The sequence below is a fragment of the Hypanus sabinus genome, chromosome 2, assembly GCF_030144855.1.
Source record: "Hypanus sabinus isolate sHypSab1 chromosome 2, sHypSab1.hap1, whole genome shotgun sequence".
NCBI lineage: Eukaryota > Metazoa > Chordata > Chondrichthyes > Myliobatiformes > Dasyatidae > Hypanus > Hypanus sabinus.
In genome coordinates, this window is record NC_082707.1 from 112,244,167 (window position 1) to 112,261,833 (window position 17,667).

Sequence of the window (17,667 nt, forward strand, 5' to 3'; positions counted from 1 at the left end):
GGCAATTGAGGAAGCAATCAAAATATGACTTTCCTCCTTTAGTTCACACACTCTTGCCGGAACTCTACCCTATAACAGCTATCTCACTTCTTTATGAAACAGAAGTTGCTTACATATGTGTGGTTTCTGCCTACCTAGTACCACAAGAAAGTTGAGTTTGAGAGACTGAAATTTTACTAGGTTAACCACTCTATCTGTACCATATAGTATATCAGCCAGTCATTTGATGTTGATTTTTCTGCAAATGTTTCCCTGCAAATGGAACTGTGACAGAGAGGTCGGGGTATTCGTGTTCTCTGCAAGTCCACTTTTCTTCCCACTCAAACATCATACTGATCAATACATAGAAAGATAAAACATCATAAAAAATCTTTTTTTTAATATATGAGATGTACAGTATATTTGGAATTGTTTTTTTCTTCTTGTGGGGCAGGACAGACAATTGTAAAAATCTTCCTTAATCTCAATTGAGATCATTTTTATTGGAACCTGTATTTCATATTTCAAAACATACTTCCTTCATTTCAAAAACCTATTAGATCTTTGTGAAACAATAAATTTCACTTAATGTATGGAACATTTAACCCCTGATGCCTCCCTAACGGGATGTGGTTTGTAGACATGAACCTTCTCACTTCCAAATAGATTTGGTGTAGTTATCTTCACCAGAGCTTAACCTAGGCACTTTGCTGATAGTCTTCATTCATTTTTCAGAAGCTCCCTTAACCTAAGGGTAGATATTGTGTCAGGTGAGGATATGGGCTACTTAGTTCTGCAGCCTGTCAACACCGATGTATATCTTGCAGTGCAGGATGTGAGGAGAAATGTATGAACCCTTTTTAAAAATGACTGTAGCATCGTATAAGTATAGACAATAACAAGATAGTATTAGTAGATGCTAAGACACCATCTTAAGTGATGCCAAGGGAATGCAATGCAGAGATATGTGTTTGCTTATCTATGTGAAGATAGATGCAATGTGCCAGACACAGTGTGCAAATCTTCATGTAGATTCATTGGACTATGAACACTGGATATATGAGAAACAAGACTAAAATGACTTATTTGAAATAGTTAAATTTCAGATGCTGCACACACTATTTGAGGAAAAGATGCTATTCCTTAGCTTATGTTCAGCTTTCTTGGAGCCCAGGTTTTAGAGCTTGTTGATTAGAACTGAGGGTATGATTATGCTGAACACGGAGCTGTAGTCAATTAACAACAGCCTGACATAGGTATTCCTATTGTCCAAGTGATCCAAGGCCAAATGGAGAGCCAAAAAGATTGTATCTGCTGTAGATCTATTGTGGCAATAGGTAAATTGCAGCAGGTCCAGGTCCTTGCTGAGGCAGGAGTTGATTCTAGCCCTGACCAACCACTCAAGGCACTTCATCACAGTAGATGTGAGGGCAACTGGGTGATAGTTGTTGAGGCAGTTCATCTTGCCCTTCTTGGCCACTGGCCGCCCTTTTGAAGAAGGTGGGAATTGCTGACTGCGGCAGTGAGAGATTTAAAATGTTCTTGAACACTCACACCAGTTGTTTGCATGGTTTTCAGAGTTCTACCAGAGACACCATCAGGGTCTGATGCCTTGCAAGGATTCACCCTCTTGAAAGATGTTCTCACATCAGTCTCTGTGGCAGAGAACACTGGATCAGCAGATGCTGTGTGGATTTGTACCAATGTAGTTTAATTCTCCCTTTCAAAGCATGCATAAAAGGCATTGAGCTCATCTGGGAGTGAAGCATCACAGCCATTCATGATCTTAGGTTTTTCTTTGTTGGAACTAATGGCCTGCAGACTCTGCTACAGCTGACATGCACAATTCCTTCTCTAATCTCAATCAGAATTGTTTTTTACACTCTTAAGATGGCCTTCCGTAGGTCACCTGGACTTATTGTATAGTTCTAGATCACTGGTCTTGAATGCCACAGGTCTAGCCCTCAGCAGACTATGAACCATAGTTCATCCATGGCTTTTGATTCAAGTATATTTGGTGTGTTCTCAAAGGCATATGCTCATCCACGCAAGTTTCAATGAAGTTGGTAACAATTGTGATGTATTCATTTAGACTCAAAGGTGAATCCCTGAATATTGTCCAGTCCATTGACTCAAAGTAGTCCTGTAAGCGCTGCTCTGAGTCTCTTGACCATACCTTCTTGGTCATTGCCACTGGTGTTGCAGCCTTCAGTCTTTGCCTATGCAACAGGAGTAGAAATACAGCCAAATGATCAGACTTTCCAAAGTGTGGGAGTGGCACGGTAAGCATTCTTGATGATGATATAACAGTGGTCAAGTGTGTTGGTTCCTCTAGTTCCACAGGTAGTATGTTGGTGGTAGTTGTTCAGAGACTTTTTCAATCTGGCCTGGTTGAAATCTCCTGTAATGATAGGGAAGGCTTCATGATGCGCTATTTCCTATCTGCTGATTACATTGCTCAGCTTCTTCAGAGCCTGAGATGAATGTATACCACTACCAGAATGATGGTGGAAAACTCCTTCGGCAGACATTTGACAGCTAGATGTTCCAGGCTACGTGACAGGACTGAGACAGAACCACCACATCTGTGCACAACAGTGTGTTAATCATAAATCATACTTCACTTACACTATTATTACAAGACTAAGCTGTCTTATCTTTGTGGAGAATGGTGAAGCCATCAAGCTGCAATGCTGTGTCTGAAATGGCCAGTGTGAGCCATGTTTCCATGAAGCAAAGTACAGCAGATCCTGTTGTCCCTCTGGTACAGCAATCTTGCTCTGATGTCTTCAGTTTTATTTTCCAGAGACTGTACATTCACCTGTTGGATAGTTGGGAGTAGAAGTCTGAAGCCTCTATTTCAATTGAACTTGAACACCAGTGATACATCCCTGCATCCACTTTCTTAAAGGGGAGCTGCCCTCGCAACCAGAGTCTGCTGTCCGAAGTTAGTCATTTTTGCTTATCGATATATTTTTTAAACATTTTTAAACGATGCTGCTTACTGAAGTACCCATGGCTGTGGCTGTGGGTTTCAGGTGTAGTATTCCTAAAAGGGATTATTTAATGATTCGCATCGGAACTGCACACAGTCACCGCTTAATGGTAACACACACAAAATGCTGGTGGAACACAGCAGGCCAGGCAACATCTATAAGAAGAAGCACTGTTGACGTTTCGGGTGGAGACCCTTTGTCAGGACTAACCGAAAGGAAAGATAGTAAGAGATTTGAAAGTAGTGGGGGGAGGGGGAAATGCAAAATGATAGGAGAAGACCGGAGGGGGTAGGATGAAGCTGAGAGCTGGAAAGGTGATTGGGGAAAGTGATACAGAGCTGGAGAAGGGAAAGGATAATGGGACGGGAGGCTTCGGGAGAAAGAAAGGTGGTGGGGGGGGGAACACCAGAGGGAGATGGAGAACAGGCAAACAACTAAATATGTCAGGGATGGGGTAAGAAGGGGAGGAGGGGCATTAACAGTAGTTAGAGAAGTCAATGTTCATGCCATCAGGTTGGAGGCTACCCAGCCGGTATATAAGGTGTTGTTCCTCCAACCTGAGTATGGATTCATTTTGACAGTAGAGGAGGCCGTGGATAGACATATCAGAATAGGAATGGGAAGTGGAATTAAAATGTATGGCCACTGGGAAATCCTGCTTTCTCTGGCAGACAGAGCGTAGGTGTTCAGCGAAACGGTCTTCCAGTCTGCATCGGGTCTCACCAATATATAAAAGCCCACACCGGGAGCACCGGACACAGTATACCACACCAGCCAACTCACAGATGAAGTGTCGCTTCACCTGGAAGGACTGTGTGGGGCCCTGAACGATGGTGAGGGAGGAAGTGTAAGGGCAGGTGTAGCTCTTGTTCCACTTACAAGGATAAGTGCCAGGAGGGAGATCGGTGGGAAGGGATGGGGGGGACAAGTGGACAAGGGAGGCACGTAGGGAGTGATCCCTGCGGAAAGCAGAAAGAGAGGGGAGGGAAGGATGTGCTTGGTAGTGGGATCCCGTTGGTGGTGGTGGAAGTTACAGAGAATTATACGTTGGATCTGTTATTTACCCCTTGATCATGACCCCACTAAGGATCACCAGGCCATTGTCTCCTATAGTCCAACGTATAATTCTCCGTAACTTCTGCCACCTCCAACGGGATCCCACTACCAAGCACATCTTTCCCTCCCCCTCCCTTTCTGCTTTCCGCAGGGATCACTCCCTACGTGCCTCCCTTGTCCACTTGTCCCCCCCATCCCTTCCCACCGATCTCCCTCCTGGCACTTATCCTTGCAAGTGGAACAAGTGCTACACCTGCCCTTACACTTCCTCCCTCACCACCATTCAGGGCCCCACACAGTCCTTCCAGGTGAGGCGACACTTCACCTGTGAGTCGGCTGGTGTGGTATACTGCGTCCGGTGCTCCGGGTGTGGCCTTTTATATATTGGTGAGACCCGATGCAGACTGGGAGACCATTTCGCTGAACACCTACGCTCTGTCTGCCAGAGAAAGCAGGATCTCCCAGTGGCCACACATTTTAATTCCACGTCCCATTCCCATTCTGATATGTCTATCCATGGCCTCCTCTACTGTCAAAATGAATCCAAACTCAGGTTGGAGGAACAACACCTTATATACCGGCTGGGTAGCCTCCAACCTGATGGCATGAACATTGACTTCTCTAACTTCCGTTAATGCCCTTCCTCCCCTTCTTACCCCATCCCTGACATATTTAGTTATTTGCCTGTTCTCCATCTCCCTCTGGTGTTCCCCCCCACCTTTCTTTCTCCCGAAGCCTCCCATCCCATGATCCTCTCCCTTCTCCAGCTCTGTATCACTTTTGCCAATCACCTTTCCAGCTCTTAGCTTCATCCCACCCCCTCCGGTCCTCTCCTATCATTTCGCATTTCCCCCTCCCCCCACTACTTTCAAATCTCTTACTATCTTTCCTTTCAGTTAGTCCTGACGAAGGGTCTTGGCCCAAAACGTCGACAGTGCTTCTTATAGATGCTGCCTGGCCTGCTGTGTTCCACCAGCATTTTGTGTGTGTTGTTGTTTGAATTTCCAGCATCTGCAGATTTCCTCGTGGTTACCGCTTAATGGTGCCATCTTCTTATTTTAGTCGAGTTTGACTTGCATCATGGGGCTAAAAATTTTAAGCACTTTCTGGCAAAACTGAGAAAAAACATTTAAAAAAACTGAAAACAGAGTGAATCACTCAGTAGCCACTTTATTATACCTATTCGTTAATACAAATATCTAATCAGCCAATCTGGCAGCAAATCAGTACATAAAAGCATGCAGATATGGTCAAGAGGTTCACTTGTTGTTCGGACCTAGCATCAGAATGGGTAAGTATGACTTAAGTGACTTTGCCCATGGAATGGTTGTTGGTGCCAGATGAGATGGTTTAGGTACAGAGAATGGTGCAAAAAACAAAATAAAAATCCAGTGAGTGGTAGTCCTGTGGGCAAAAACACCTTATTAATAAGGGAGGTCAGAGGAGAATGGGCTGACTGGTTCAAAATGAAAGGAAGGTAACAATAACTCAAATTACCACATGTTGCAACTGTGTTGTGCAGAAGAAAATCTCTGAATACTCAACACATCAAACCTTGGGCAACAGCAGCAGCAGGCCATGAACATACACTCAGTGGCCACTTTATTATGTGCAGGAGGTACCTAATAAAGTGGCCTCTAAGTGTAGATTGCTCGATCTATATGAAATACACTCACAATGCCTTTTAATAGAAGTATTATTTGTACGGATGATGAGTGAATATGCTGGAGATATAATTAGACTTCTGTCTCCATTGATATCCATTCTTCTCATGACATATTCTTATATGACCACAGGAGATGTTCCAATCCAACTACAAACACTTGTTCCAGGTGAAGTAGTAATCTACCTGTATTCCTTACAATTCTTTGTGAGATTTTGTCAACCACTCAACCATTTCTCTGTAGTCTGCAAGAATATCCCTGAGCTTCAGTTACCCATCCTACTCTATCCTACTCATACTCAAAATTCTGCCTTTAGCCTCTTTGAGCTCCAACAAAGCTCAATGTAAGCTTAAGGAACAGCACTTTTTCCTCTTGCAGTTTGTTGCAGCCTCTGAAATTTAACAATTTCAGGTAGTTAGTCAATTGAACTTGGTATCTTATGTTTGGAACATTCGGGGATTTTGTTTCTCATTCTTGGTATATCTGCTTTTATTCATCTTCCTGGTGGCTAACCGACCAGAGGTCTGGGTCTGTGAGTCTGTGAATCCACTGAGGAAGTCAAAGACCCAATGTCTGCAAATCCACGAGTCTATTGGAGGCTGGTGACAGCCTGTCCTGAGGTTAGAGGACTGTCTTTGTATGCACATGGGTGAGAGAAACGGGACTTGTTTTGCTGTTGATCTTTTGTTATTGTTGTTTGTGTTGTTCTGTGAACATGGTGGGTATGCTATGTTGGTGCTGAAAAGTGCGGCCACACTTGCTGGCTGCCCAGCACATCCTTAGGTTCTGATGGTTGTTAACACAAATGACACATTTCACTGTACCAATGAATCTGAACTCCCATTTAATGACGACTATCCCCACCATATGGACAGTGGTGCAGACACAGTAGATGCGTTCCTGAGCAGGTCCAGAGTGGAGATTGAAAAAGCAGCCAGTTTTCTGCAGGAGTCTTTCATTGGACAGCGGTGCAGACAGTAAGCATTCCCACGCAGATCTGGAGCGGAGCTTGAAAATCCAGTCCCCAAAGTAGGGAGGTATCATCTAGCAGATGGCCAATGTCGGAGTGGTCTGAGTCAGAGTGGTAAGGCTTTGGCAAGACCAAGCAGAGGAGAGGTAAGTAGGTAAGTTTATTTCTTACTTCTTTTTCTTATTTAATTCTTGAAAGAATAGAGGGATATCTGCAGAGCCAGTGTTCTGTTCTGGGTGTCAGATGTGAGATTTCCAGCCTCCCCAAAGGCCACATCTGCACCAGGTAGATCAAAAAGCAGCTCCTTAGAAACCCATGTCGGGGAACTGGAGCTGCAGCTCAATGAACTTCAGCTTGTTGGGGGAAGTGAGGGGGTGATAGACCAGATACAGGGAGGTAGTCACCTCAAGGCTACAGGAGACAGATAAATGGGTGATTGTCAAGAGAGGGAGGGGGAAACAGCAGATAGTGGAAAGTTCCCCTGTGGCCGTCCCCCTCAACAATAAGTAATCCATTTTGAATACTGTTGTGGGGATGGGGGTGGGGGGGGGGAGAGCCTACCTGGGGGAAGCAACAGTGGCTATGCCTCTGGCACTAAGTCTGGCCCTGTGGCTCAGAAGAGTAGGGAAATGATAAGGATGACAGTAGTAATAAGGGACACTATAGTTAGGGGGACAGATAGGTGATTCTGTGGACATGAGAAAGAAACATGGATAGTAGTTTGTTTCCCAGGTGCCAGGGTCTACGATTTTTCTGAATGCATCCACAACATCCTGATAAAAGAAAGTGAGCAGCAGAAGTCGTGGGTACATATTGGTACCAATGATATAGGTAGAAAAAGGGATGAAGTTCTGAAAACAGAATACAGGGAGTTTGGAAGGAAGTTGAGAAGCAGGACCTCAAGGGTAATAATCTTGGGATTGTTGCCTGTGCCACACGACAGTGAGGATAGGAATAGAATAAGGTGACAGATAAATGCGTGGCTGAAAAATGGGAGCAGGGGGCAGGGACCTCTTCTGGAGCAGGTGTGACCTGCACAAAAGGGACAGGTTGCACTTGACTCCAAGAAGCAGCAATATCTTTGCTGGTAGGTTTGATAGAGTTCTTGGGAGTGGTTTAAGCTAATATGGCAGGGGAATAGGTACTATGATAGACCTGAAGATGAGTCAGCAGGTTTACAAGTAAATGATGGATGTAACATGAATGTATGGAAGGACAAGCCAATGACTGGGTACAAATACAGACAGTGCAAAGAGTTAAATTGTACCACAGAAGCAAAATTCAAAAGGGTGAAGAATGCAGGACTGTAGGTAATATATTTAAATGCACATAGTATTTGAAATAAGGTGGACGAACTCATGGCACGTTTAAAGATTGGTCGGTCACCACCTTATACAATGCATTAATTCATTTAGCGCCTTTTCAGGTTATAAAATCAACTTTACTAAATCAGAGGCTATGCTTCTGGGGAATCTGCAGCAGGTACCTGACACTCAGGATGTTTCCCCCTTTAAATGGTCACAGACAGGTTTTGGCTTGGCTGAATATCCTTGCTCAAAATGAACATTCTTCCTCGTCTGCTCTACCCAATATGAATGATTCCAGTCATTTTTACCCAACAAATACTTACAAAAATAAATGGCTGGTTCATTTCTTTCACCTGGAACAAAAAAGACCCTGTATTAAAATATATAAGTTACAGCTTCCTGGTAGTCTAAGGGGTCTGGATTTTCCAGACATCAAAAAATATCAATTAAGTTCCTTTTTATCTTATGTAGTTGACTGGGTTTGCAGGGACCCCTTCTCAATTTGGCTAGACATTGAAGCTTCACAAGCAAAATGCCTTCTTATTAATTTGCTTTTCCTCAATAAGATGAAATTAGTTAAGAAGTATTGTAGCAATACAATAACAATTAATACAGTCAGGGCTTGGAGGGCGGTGCGACAAATTGAGGGCAACTCAGCGAAAATATCACTCTTCACTCCAATAACCAGTAGTCCAGATTTTCAGCCTGGCTTAATGGGTTCTGGATTTAAACTTTGGATTTCTAAGGGTATTTTCCATCTAGGAGATTTGTTTGATGAAGGAACGATGATGTCTTTTAGTCAAATAATACAGAACTTTACCATACCCAACAAGGATCTTTTTCGTTTCTTTCGGATAAGAGATTATATACAGAAAAAAACATCATTGTTAACTGACTTCTATAGTTCTGACGTAGAAAAGAGGGTGTTTTGTTCTAAGGGTGAAATCTCCTTTAGTACTTCTTACAGCATCCTGAGGGAATGTTCTTATGGAGAGGCTGAGCAGCTGGGAAGGGTCTGGGAGGAAGAGCTGGGAGTAGAAATTACATCTGTGCTAATGCAAAGATTTCAGTTTGTATTACAACTAAAGCATTGCAACTCAAATCTCTTCATAGAGCCCATCTGACTCCAGATCGTCTCTCGAAATTTAAGACGGGGGTTTCTCCAATGTGTTCTAAATGTGAAGTAAATACTGGAACTTCCACCCACTGTTTTTGGACTTGTCCCAAACTTCAGGCATACTGAAGTGATATTTTGGGCGAAATGGAAAAGATTCTGAAGATGGAGCTTGAACTGGACCCAGTGTCTTTTCTCTTAGGCTTCCCCAGCAGTCGTATTATTAATGCACATCAGAAAAACTTATTAACGTTCTGACTTTTTGTGCAAGGAAGAACATTTTACTTTGTTGAATATCCGATAAGGCCCCTGGACTTTTTGATTGGTGTGATTTAATCGTGGATTACATTCCTTTGGACTTTTTTGACATGTACACTCAAAAGCAAATAGTTTTCATAAAACATGGCAACTTTTTTTGCAGTATGTAGATGTAAACCTGTCTACTATACTAATAAGGGATTTTGTGTAGGATGTTGTGGTGATGTCTATATTTTGATGGATGTGTTCTGATATCTGTGAGGGGAAGAAATGTAAATGTATCTGGAAACTGAAAGTTTTGTTATGAGCAAAAAATATAATTAAATTTTTAAAAAGAGATTGGTCAGTATGATGTTGTGGGAATAATTGAGTTGTGGCTGAAAGAAGGCCATAGTTGGGAGCTTAACATCAAAGGATATACTTTGTATCGAAATGACAGGCAGGAGGGCATAGGCGGTGGTGTGGCTCTGTTGGTAAGAGATGGAATTACATCTTTAGAAAGGTGTGACATAGGGTCAGAGAACATCAAATCTTAGTGGGTGGAGCTAAGAAACTGCAAAGGTGAAAAAAACATTATGGGAATCATATATATGCCTCCAAATAGTAACCAAGATGTGGGTTTGAGAGTCCAAAGGGAGCTGGAAAGGGCATGTAATAAGGTAATGTCATAATTGTAATGGGGGACTTCAATATGCAAGGGGATCGGGAAATCAGGTTGGTGTCGGATCACAAGAGAGGGAATTTGTTGAATGCCTCTGAGATGGCTTTTTAGAGCAGCTTGTGCTTGAGCCTACTCGGGGAAAGGCCATCTTAGATTGGGTGTTGTGTAATAACCCAGATCTTATTAGAGAGCTTAACGTAAAGGAACCCTTAGCAGCGATTATAATATGATTGAATTCATACTGCAAATTGAGAGGGAGAAGTTTAAGTCAAATGTATCAGTATCGCAATAGAATAAGGTGAATTACAGAGGCACAAGAGAGGGGCTTGCCTAGGTGGATTAGAGAAGGATATTGGTGGGGAAGACGATACAGTAGGGATGGCTGAAGTTTTTGGGAATAGTTCACAGGCGCAGGATGTCCCACAGAAGAAGTTGTTCTCAAAATGCAGGAGTACTTTGCATCATTCTTCACTGTGGAGGGCACTAGCAGTATGCCAGAGGTCTGTGAGTGTCAGGGTGCAGGAGTGAGTGCCATTGCTATTACAAAGGAAAAAGTGCTAGGCAAACTAAGGTCTTAAGGTGGATAAGTCACCTAGACCAGATGCACTACATCCCAGATTTCTGAAAGCGGTTGCTGAGAGATAGTAGATGCATTGGTTATGATCTTTCAAGAATCACTTGATTCTGGCATGGTTTTGGAAGGCTGGAAAATTGCAAATGTCACTCCACTCTTTACGAATGGAGGAAGACAAAATAAAGGAAATTTTAACCAGTTAGCCTAACCTCAGTAGTTGGGAAAGTGTTGGAGTCCAATATTAACGATTAGGTTTCAGGGTACTTGGAGACTATTGATAAAGTCAAAGTCATCATGGTTTCTGTAAAGGAAAATCTTGCCTGAAAAATCAGTAGGAGTTCTTTGAGGAAGTAACCAGCAGGATGGACAAAGGAGAGGCAGTGGACATCATTGGAGCAGCAGAGGATGAAAGGTCACCTGATAGAGGTGTATAAGATGATGAAAGGCATTGATCTTGTGGATAGTCAGAGACTTTTTCCCAGGGCTGAAATGGCTAACATGAGGGGGCACAGTTTTAAGGTTCTTGGAAGTAGGTACAGAGGGGATGTCAGGGATAATGTTTTTACACAAAGAGAGGTGAGTGTGTGGAATGGGTTGCCAGTGACGGTGGTGGAGGCGGATATGATAGGGTCTTTTAAGAGACTCCTGGATAGGTACGTCAAGCTTAGAAAATAGAGGGCTTTGGGTAACCCTAGATAATTTCTAAAATAATTACACGTTTGACGCAGCATTGTAGACTGAAGGGCCTGTATTGTGCTGTAGGTTTTTTTTTTATTTGTTTCTATTTACTTGGATTTTCAGAAGGCATTTGATAAGGTGTCACACATGAGGCTCTTTAACAAGATAAAATCCCATGGCATTCCAGGAAAGATACTGGCATGGATAGAGAAATGGCTGACAGGCAGGAGGCAGCAAGTGGGAATAAAGGGGGCCTTTTCTAGTTGGCTGCCATTGACTAGTGTTGTTCCTCAGAGGTCAGTATTGGGACCACTGCTTTTCATATTGTTTGTCAGTAATTTAGATTATGGAATTGATGGCTTTGTGGAAAAGTTTGCAGATAATACAAAGATAGGTGGAGGGGTAGGTAGTGCTGAAGAAGCAATACAATTGCAGAAGGACTTTGACAAGTTGGAAAAGTAGGCAAAAAAGTGGCAGATGGAATAGAGTATTAGGAAATATATGACAATGCATTTTGATAAATATGAACAAAAATGCCGACTATTATTTAAATAGGGAGAAAATTAAAACATCAGAAGTGCAAAGGGATTTAGGAGTCCCCATGCAAGACTCACAGAAGGTTAATTTACAGGATGAGTATGTAGTGAAGAAAGCAAATGCATTGTTGGCATTTGTTTTAAGGGGTATAGAATATAAAAAACAAGGAGTTAATGCTGAGGCTTTAGAAGACACTGGTCAGGCTGCACTTGGAGTATTGTCAACAGTTTTGGGCCCCATATCTCAAAAGAGAATCCAGAGGAGGTTCTGGGAATGAAGGGGTTAACATATGAGGAGTGTACAGCAGCTTTAGACCTGCACTCACTGAAATTTAGAATAATGTGGGTGGGAGGAGGTGGGAATCTTATTGAAACCTAGCAAATGTTGAAAGGACTAGCTAGGGTGGATATGGAGAGGGTGTTTCCTATGGTGGGGATGTCCGGAGGTAGAGGACACAACCTCAAAATTGAGGGGTAACCCTTTAGAATAGAGGTAAGGAAGAACTTTTTTAGCCATAATAAATCTGTGGATTGCACTGCTGCAAACTGTGGTGGAGGCCAAGACTGTGGGTATATTTAAAGCAAAAATTGATAGTTTCCTGAGATTGGTCAGGGCATCCAAGGTTATGCGGAGAAGGCAGGTATGTGGGGTTGAGTGGGATCTGGGATCAGCCATGATAGAATGGCAGAGCAGACTCAATGGACTGAATGGTCTAATTCTGCTCCTATATCTTATGGTCTTCTATCAGAAACATTTCGTTATGTTTTCTACTTTACTTCTTCTGCATTTCTGTCTTTTCTCAGTTCTGTGAAATATTATCAACTGGAAGTGTTCACTCTTTTCCCACAAACATATCTCCAGCATTTTTAAAATTGCAGTTGATTTTAGTTCAGATTTCCAATGTCTGCAGTGCTTTGTATTTATTTGGTCAATGTGCATTCACTGATATCATTCTTTGTAGACCAGGCCTGTGTCTGTGCTGCATAACTCTGAATCCATGATCTTAGCATTAAAATTTTAGAAGATAGATCATGGGGTTAGTTAGTTTTATAGATTTTTATAGGAGTCCAAATATATTATAACCTCAACTTCTTCCCAATCTGTTTTGCTCTTCACAATCTCAAACAGAAAATCTTACAGATTTGTAAATCTATGTAGGTTCTGTCCAGACCTATTATTAATTTCCAGGTGTCCTCTAACCTTCTTAAAAATAAATTCTAGCATTTTTCATGCTACTGATGTCTCACTTGTTGGTCTTTGCTTTTTATATTTACTCTCTCTATCCTTTTTTTAAAAAAAAATATGGGGTTATATTTGCTACCTTCCAGTCCGTGGGAACTGTTTTAGAAGGTCACGTATTCTCACCAGTGCATTCCCATAGCTCACTCTGTCAGAAACCTTATATGCAAATCATTGGATCTTGAAGATTTATCAACTTTCAGCCTCATTAATCTCACTAATACCATTTGTTGTAGAAATGCTAATTTATTTGGGTTTCACATTAACTTGATGCCTGGACTCCTCCAATATTTCTGATAGATAGGTTTTCTCGGTCTTTCAGGAGAATAGACGTGCAATATTTATTTAAAATTTCTGCCATGTCCTTATACCTCAAGATAATTTCTCCGCTCAGTCTGCAAGGTATACATATGAATGTAAGTTAATCTTTTTCTTTTTTACATATGCAGTTGTTTATTTTTGCTTGTTTCTTGTTAGCCTGCCTTTCCTCATTAACATCTTGATTCTCCTTTGCTGCATATTGAAATGTTCCCAATCCTTAGACTTACTAGCATTTTTTTAAACCTCTTTTGTATCTTTTCATTTGATCTAATGTTTTCTTTAAATTGATAACTATGGCTGAACCATATATTCTGTCAGATTTTTTTGCTTTAAACAAATATATTTATTTATTTGTAAACTATGTATTAATTCTTCAACTGTCGGTTATTGCTTGTTCACTGTCATACTTTTAATGATGTACAAGCTTGAAGGTTATTTTATGTGCACATTTCAAGTCTGTACTCTTCAGACCTCAATACTGGCTGAACAAGAAATCATTCTAAATTGTCCCCTGCCTTTCTTTGAGCTGTATTCCAAATTAATTCAGAAATTACTTGGCCTCACTCTCAGCTGAACTAAAAATTAATTTAGAAATATTCCCAGATGTGTTCCTCAGCCCCTAGTTCAAACTGCACCTCAAATTATTTTATGAGATATCTTTCCCACACTGCTGATGCATATAGTTAACTTAAATTATCTCCCCCGCTGTATAAATTAATTTAATACACCCAGTCTGTCTCCTGATTGCTCCATAATTAATTAACTAGCACCTGCTGAGTTCATTTCATGTATGTATTAATAAGGAACCATTTGTGTCTTAAATTCGCTTGTAATTCACATTTAAGTGTCATGAGTTCCAAAAAGAGGTATGATGCAATTCTCTTCTCATATCAGTTACTTAATGCCTGAGTATTAGTCATATATACTGATATTCATTTTGAGCCTTTCAAATTGAGTTGTGTGTCCAGAGGGTTGTGCCTTTCTGGGACAGATTTTCTGGGCACAGAGCTCAGAAAACGCAACACAACAGACTTTTAACATCGTATATCAGCGAGTTGTTTGTTATGTCTCCCCTTTCGCTGTGTAACGGGGACATCTCTTTTTCCCTTAGTAGGGGGAGAGAGAGCCTGTAGTATGTCGAATTACTGGGTGAATGAGTAGTCTTTTTTGGGATACTGCAAGTCTGGGTCTTTAATGATGCATTGATACACATTTGAGTGCTCAGTGGAGGGCGCTGATGCTTTTTTGCTGGTAAGGGTCGGGGGTGGTTGTTGCCTTGCTACTACTTGTATGTGGGAGGAGGAGTGGGGGGATCTTTGGGGTTCTAATATTTAACTCATTCATTCTTTGGGGCAATCCTCTGTTTTCGTGGATGTTTGTGAAGACAAAGAGTTTCAGGATGTATATTGTATACATTTCTCAAACATTAAGTGTACCTATTGAACTTATTAAACTTTTACAGCTATTATTTATGATTTTGTGAAGTGGTTTGCATCCCTGTCAGAAAGATACATTTGTGATAGTGGGAGAGCAAAGAGTGTTGACTAGATTGACTTCTGAGATGTGCATACTGTCATATGAAAATATAATAAGCAGAGTGAGCCTGCACTCCCTAGAGTGTAGAAGAAATAAACAGTGACATCTTTGAAATGTTCAGCCCTGTAAGAATTCTGTATAAGTGAAGTGCAAAGTTATTCCCCTGCCTAGGTTGTATAGAACCAATGAATAATATCTCAAATTAAGGGCATGGTCATTTCGGACAGCCAAGAAGAAACTTCTTCATCCAGGTTAAGGGAATTCTCTGTGCAAGGGAACAATGGCCATTCATTTGCTGAGTTCATTCAAGAAAGAAACTAATACATTTTTGGGCATCAGGGAAATAAAAGACAGGAAAGTAGTACTGAGAGGAAAGATCAGCCATGATCTTATAGAATGGCAGAGCCAGTGCCAGGGTTTGCGTCTGTCTACTGGTTGTATGAATGTTCCTATGACTCTTAAGAATATGCTATTCCAGGAACCATTCAAGGTGCAGGTAGTTATATAATATTCATAATTGTGAACTAATTTGCTACTGTGAGAAGGCTGGAGATTTCAAGAGAAAATTGGAATACATTATCAATGAGGGTTGAGAAGTAGTTTTGCTTCCTCCGAGGCCCCCAATAAATAGCCCGCTCTGTCACAGGTAAGGTTCCCCCCCCCACAATGAGCACAAACAAGAGAAGGTGTCACAGGAAAGCAACATCCATCATGTAGGACCCCCACCATCCAGGCCATGCTCTCTTCTTGCTGCTGCCATCAGAAAGGAGATACAGGAGCCTTAGGTCCCACAGCACCAGTTCAGAAACAGTTATTAGCACTCAACTATCAGGCTCATGAACTAGCATGAATAATTTCATGCACCCCAACACAGAACTGATTCCACAATCTTCTATGGACTCCAAGCACTCTACAACTCGTATTTTCAATATTTATTACTTAGTTATTTATTATTATTTATTGTGTTTTTTTCTTTTGTATTTGCACAGTTTTGTATCTTTTGCACATTGGTTGTTTGTCTATCTTTTTGTGTAATTTTTCATTGATCCTGTTGTGTTTCTGAGTATGCCCGCAAGAAGATAAATCTCAGGGTAGTGTATGGTTACGTATATGTATTTTGATAAATTTACTTTGAACTTTGAAGTGCTAGATCTGGCAGATCCTGTCTTCCTTTGATGCAAGTGGCTGCCAATACTGGGAATTGTAACTCCTTAGGAAGATGACTCTGTTGGTTTTTCTATCATATTGGTGTCACTTGAACTCCCCAAATTCACCACAGTTTAAACAGAAGTCTGCATACTCACAGCAGATCATGGAATTGTGAGAACGGAGGGACAGCATAGGTCAGCTTTCTAAGTTTGCTGGCTTAATACATCTGAATTTTTTCTATCTGAAGTTTAAGCCCCACCTTCTCCAGTACCAGTGGATTTGAAAAATAAATGTAAATATCTGTGAGCATACAAAACATTTTGTCTAATTTCAGAACAAATAGAATTGCTTCTTGGAAAATGGGAAATTAATCTTTTTCATTTATTTTTGTCTGCCAAACAGATATATTTATCATTGTTTGTGGAAAATAATTTCTCAGGTGGTAAGGTCATCTATTTTTACACACATCCATATGATTTTACAGTTTTTTCTACCATTTACTGCATAAAATCAGATTTTAAAGCAGTACAAGCAATTAAGAAAATATAAAATGCTCTGATTGGAAATATAATGGAAGAAAGAAGGGAGAAACAATAACATAACCAAACAAAGCAGCCTTGGCCAATCAGAAACAATGTTACCTACAGATTAATTTTGTTAGTTTATACCAGATCACCAAGTAAGAGAATAGTAGTTGAACTGGAATCTAAGAATCAAAGAGCTGTAAATAATATTATAGATTCAGGTACTGAATGACCTTAGGGTATTAAGAGAAGTAAGGAACATGAAATGGGCAAGAAAAAGGATCTGATGTGAATTTGTGAAATGGCCTTGGGGCCAAAGAATCATCTCCCACTCTTGTTCAATAATTTCTACTGAAAATCTTAAACGTGTGAAGTACATTTGGTGGAATGATCAGTTACATGTTTGTAAACCGAAACATGAAGTTGCATTTTATAAATGACAAATAGTAGCAATAATGTAACTAGATTTTTAAATAGTGTGTTGGAAAGCTTATTGTATAAGAAGCTAATGGGAATATCATTTATTGTATATAACAGGATGGATAATAAAGCGAAGACTGAAATACAGAGAAATGCTGCAGGACAAGTATGTATGAGATTCTGCTAATCTAAAACTGTTCTAAGAACATTGGACATATTTCCTGTTTGCTCATCACTTAATTTCTAGTAAAATATGAACATTTTTAACAAGCCAGAGTGAGAAAGAAAACGTATTCTATAAATGAAAACAAAAATGGTGTCAAGTGAAAACTCCCTCCTCCCAAGCAGTATTGATTTTTGGAATGCTGCCTGTACTAGCTATCACATGCAAATCGGGATCTGTCGTTACTACAATGGTAACAAAATGTGCACGGTAATGTTTATTTCACGTGGAAAATGTATGTTAACCTTTAGTTTGTAGTTATTAAGTCAACAGTCTTAACTCCCGCCCCAATAATCGTTGCTCAGTGTAAGTTTGAAAAGCTTGAAAACAGAATTTTGTTTCCACAGACATACTCAAATTCAATTTTGTAACAGAAAGATGGGAAAAAAAGACTAAGACATTCACTTTACTAGCATAGTATGATCTCTGAATGTGTCAAAGCAAATGACATACATTTTGAA

The 17,667-nt window shown here is 40.8% G+C and overlaps 1 protein-coding gene across 11 annotated transcripts in view; it reads left to right on the forward strand.

The window, feature by feature from the left end:
* The window catches only part of LOC132382284 (titin homolog), a 354,914-nt gene that overhangs the window by 305,888 nt on the left and 31,359 nt on the right, over window positions 1-17,667 (forward strand). For all 11 annotated transcript variants that reach the window (XR_009508280.1, XM_059952393.1, XM_059952425.1 and 8 more), the window contains one exon: window positions 17,101-17,149. Coding sequence is in view for 10 of the 11 variants with exons in the window: in XM_059952393.1 (XP_059808376.1) it covers window positions 17,101-17,149 (49 nt within the window). In the remaining variant the exon portion in view is untranslated. The remainder of the gene's footprint in view (window positions 1-17,100; window positions 17,150-17,667) is intronic.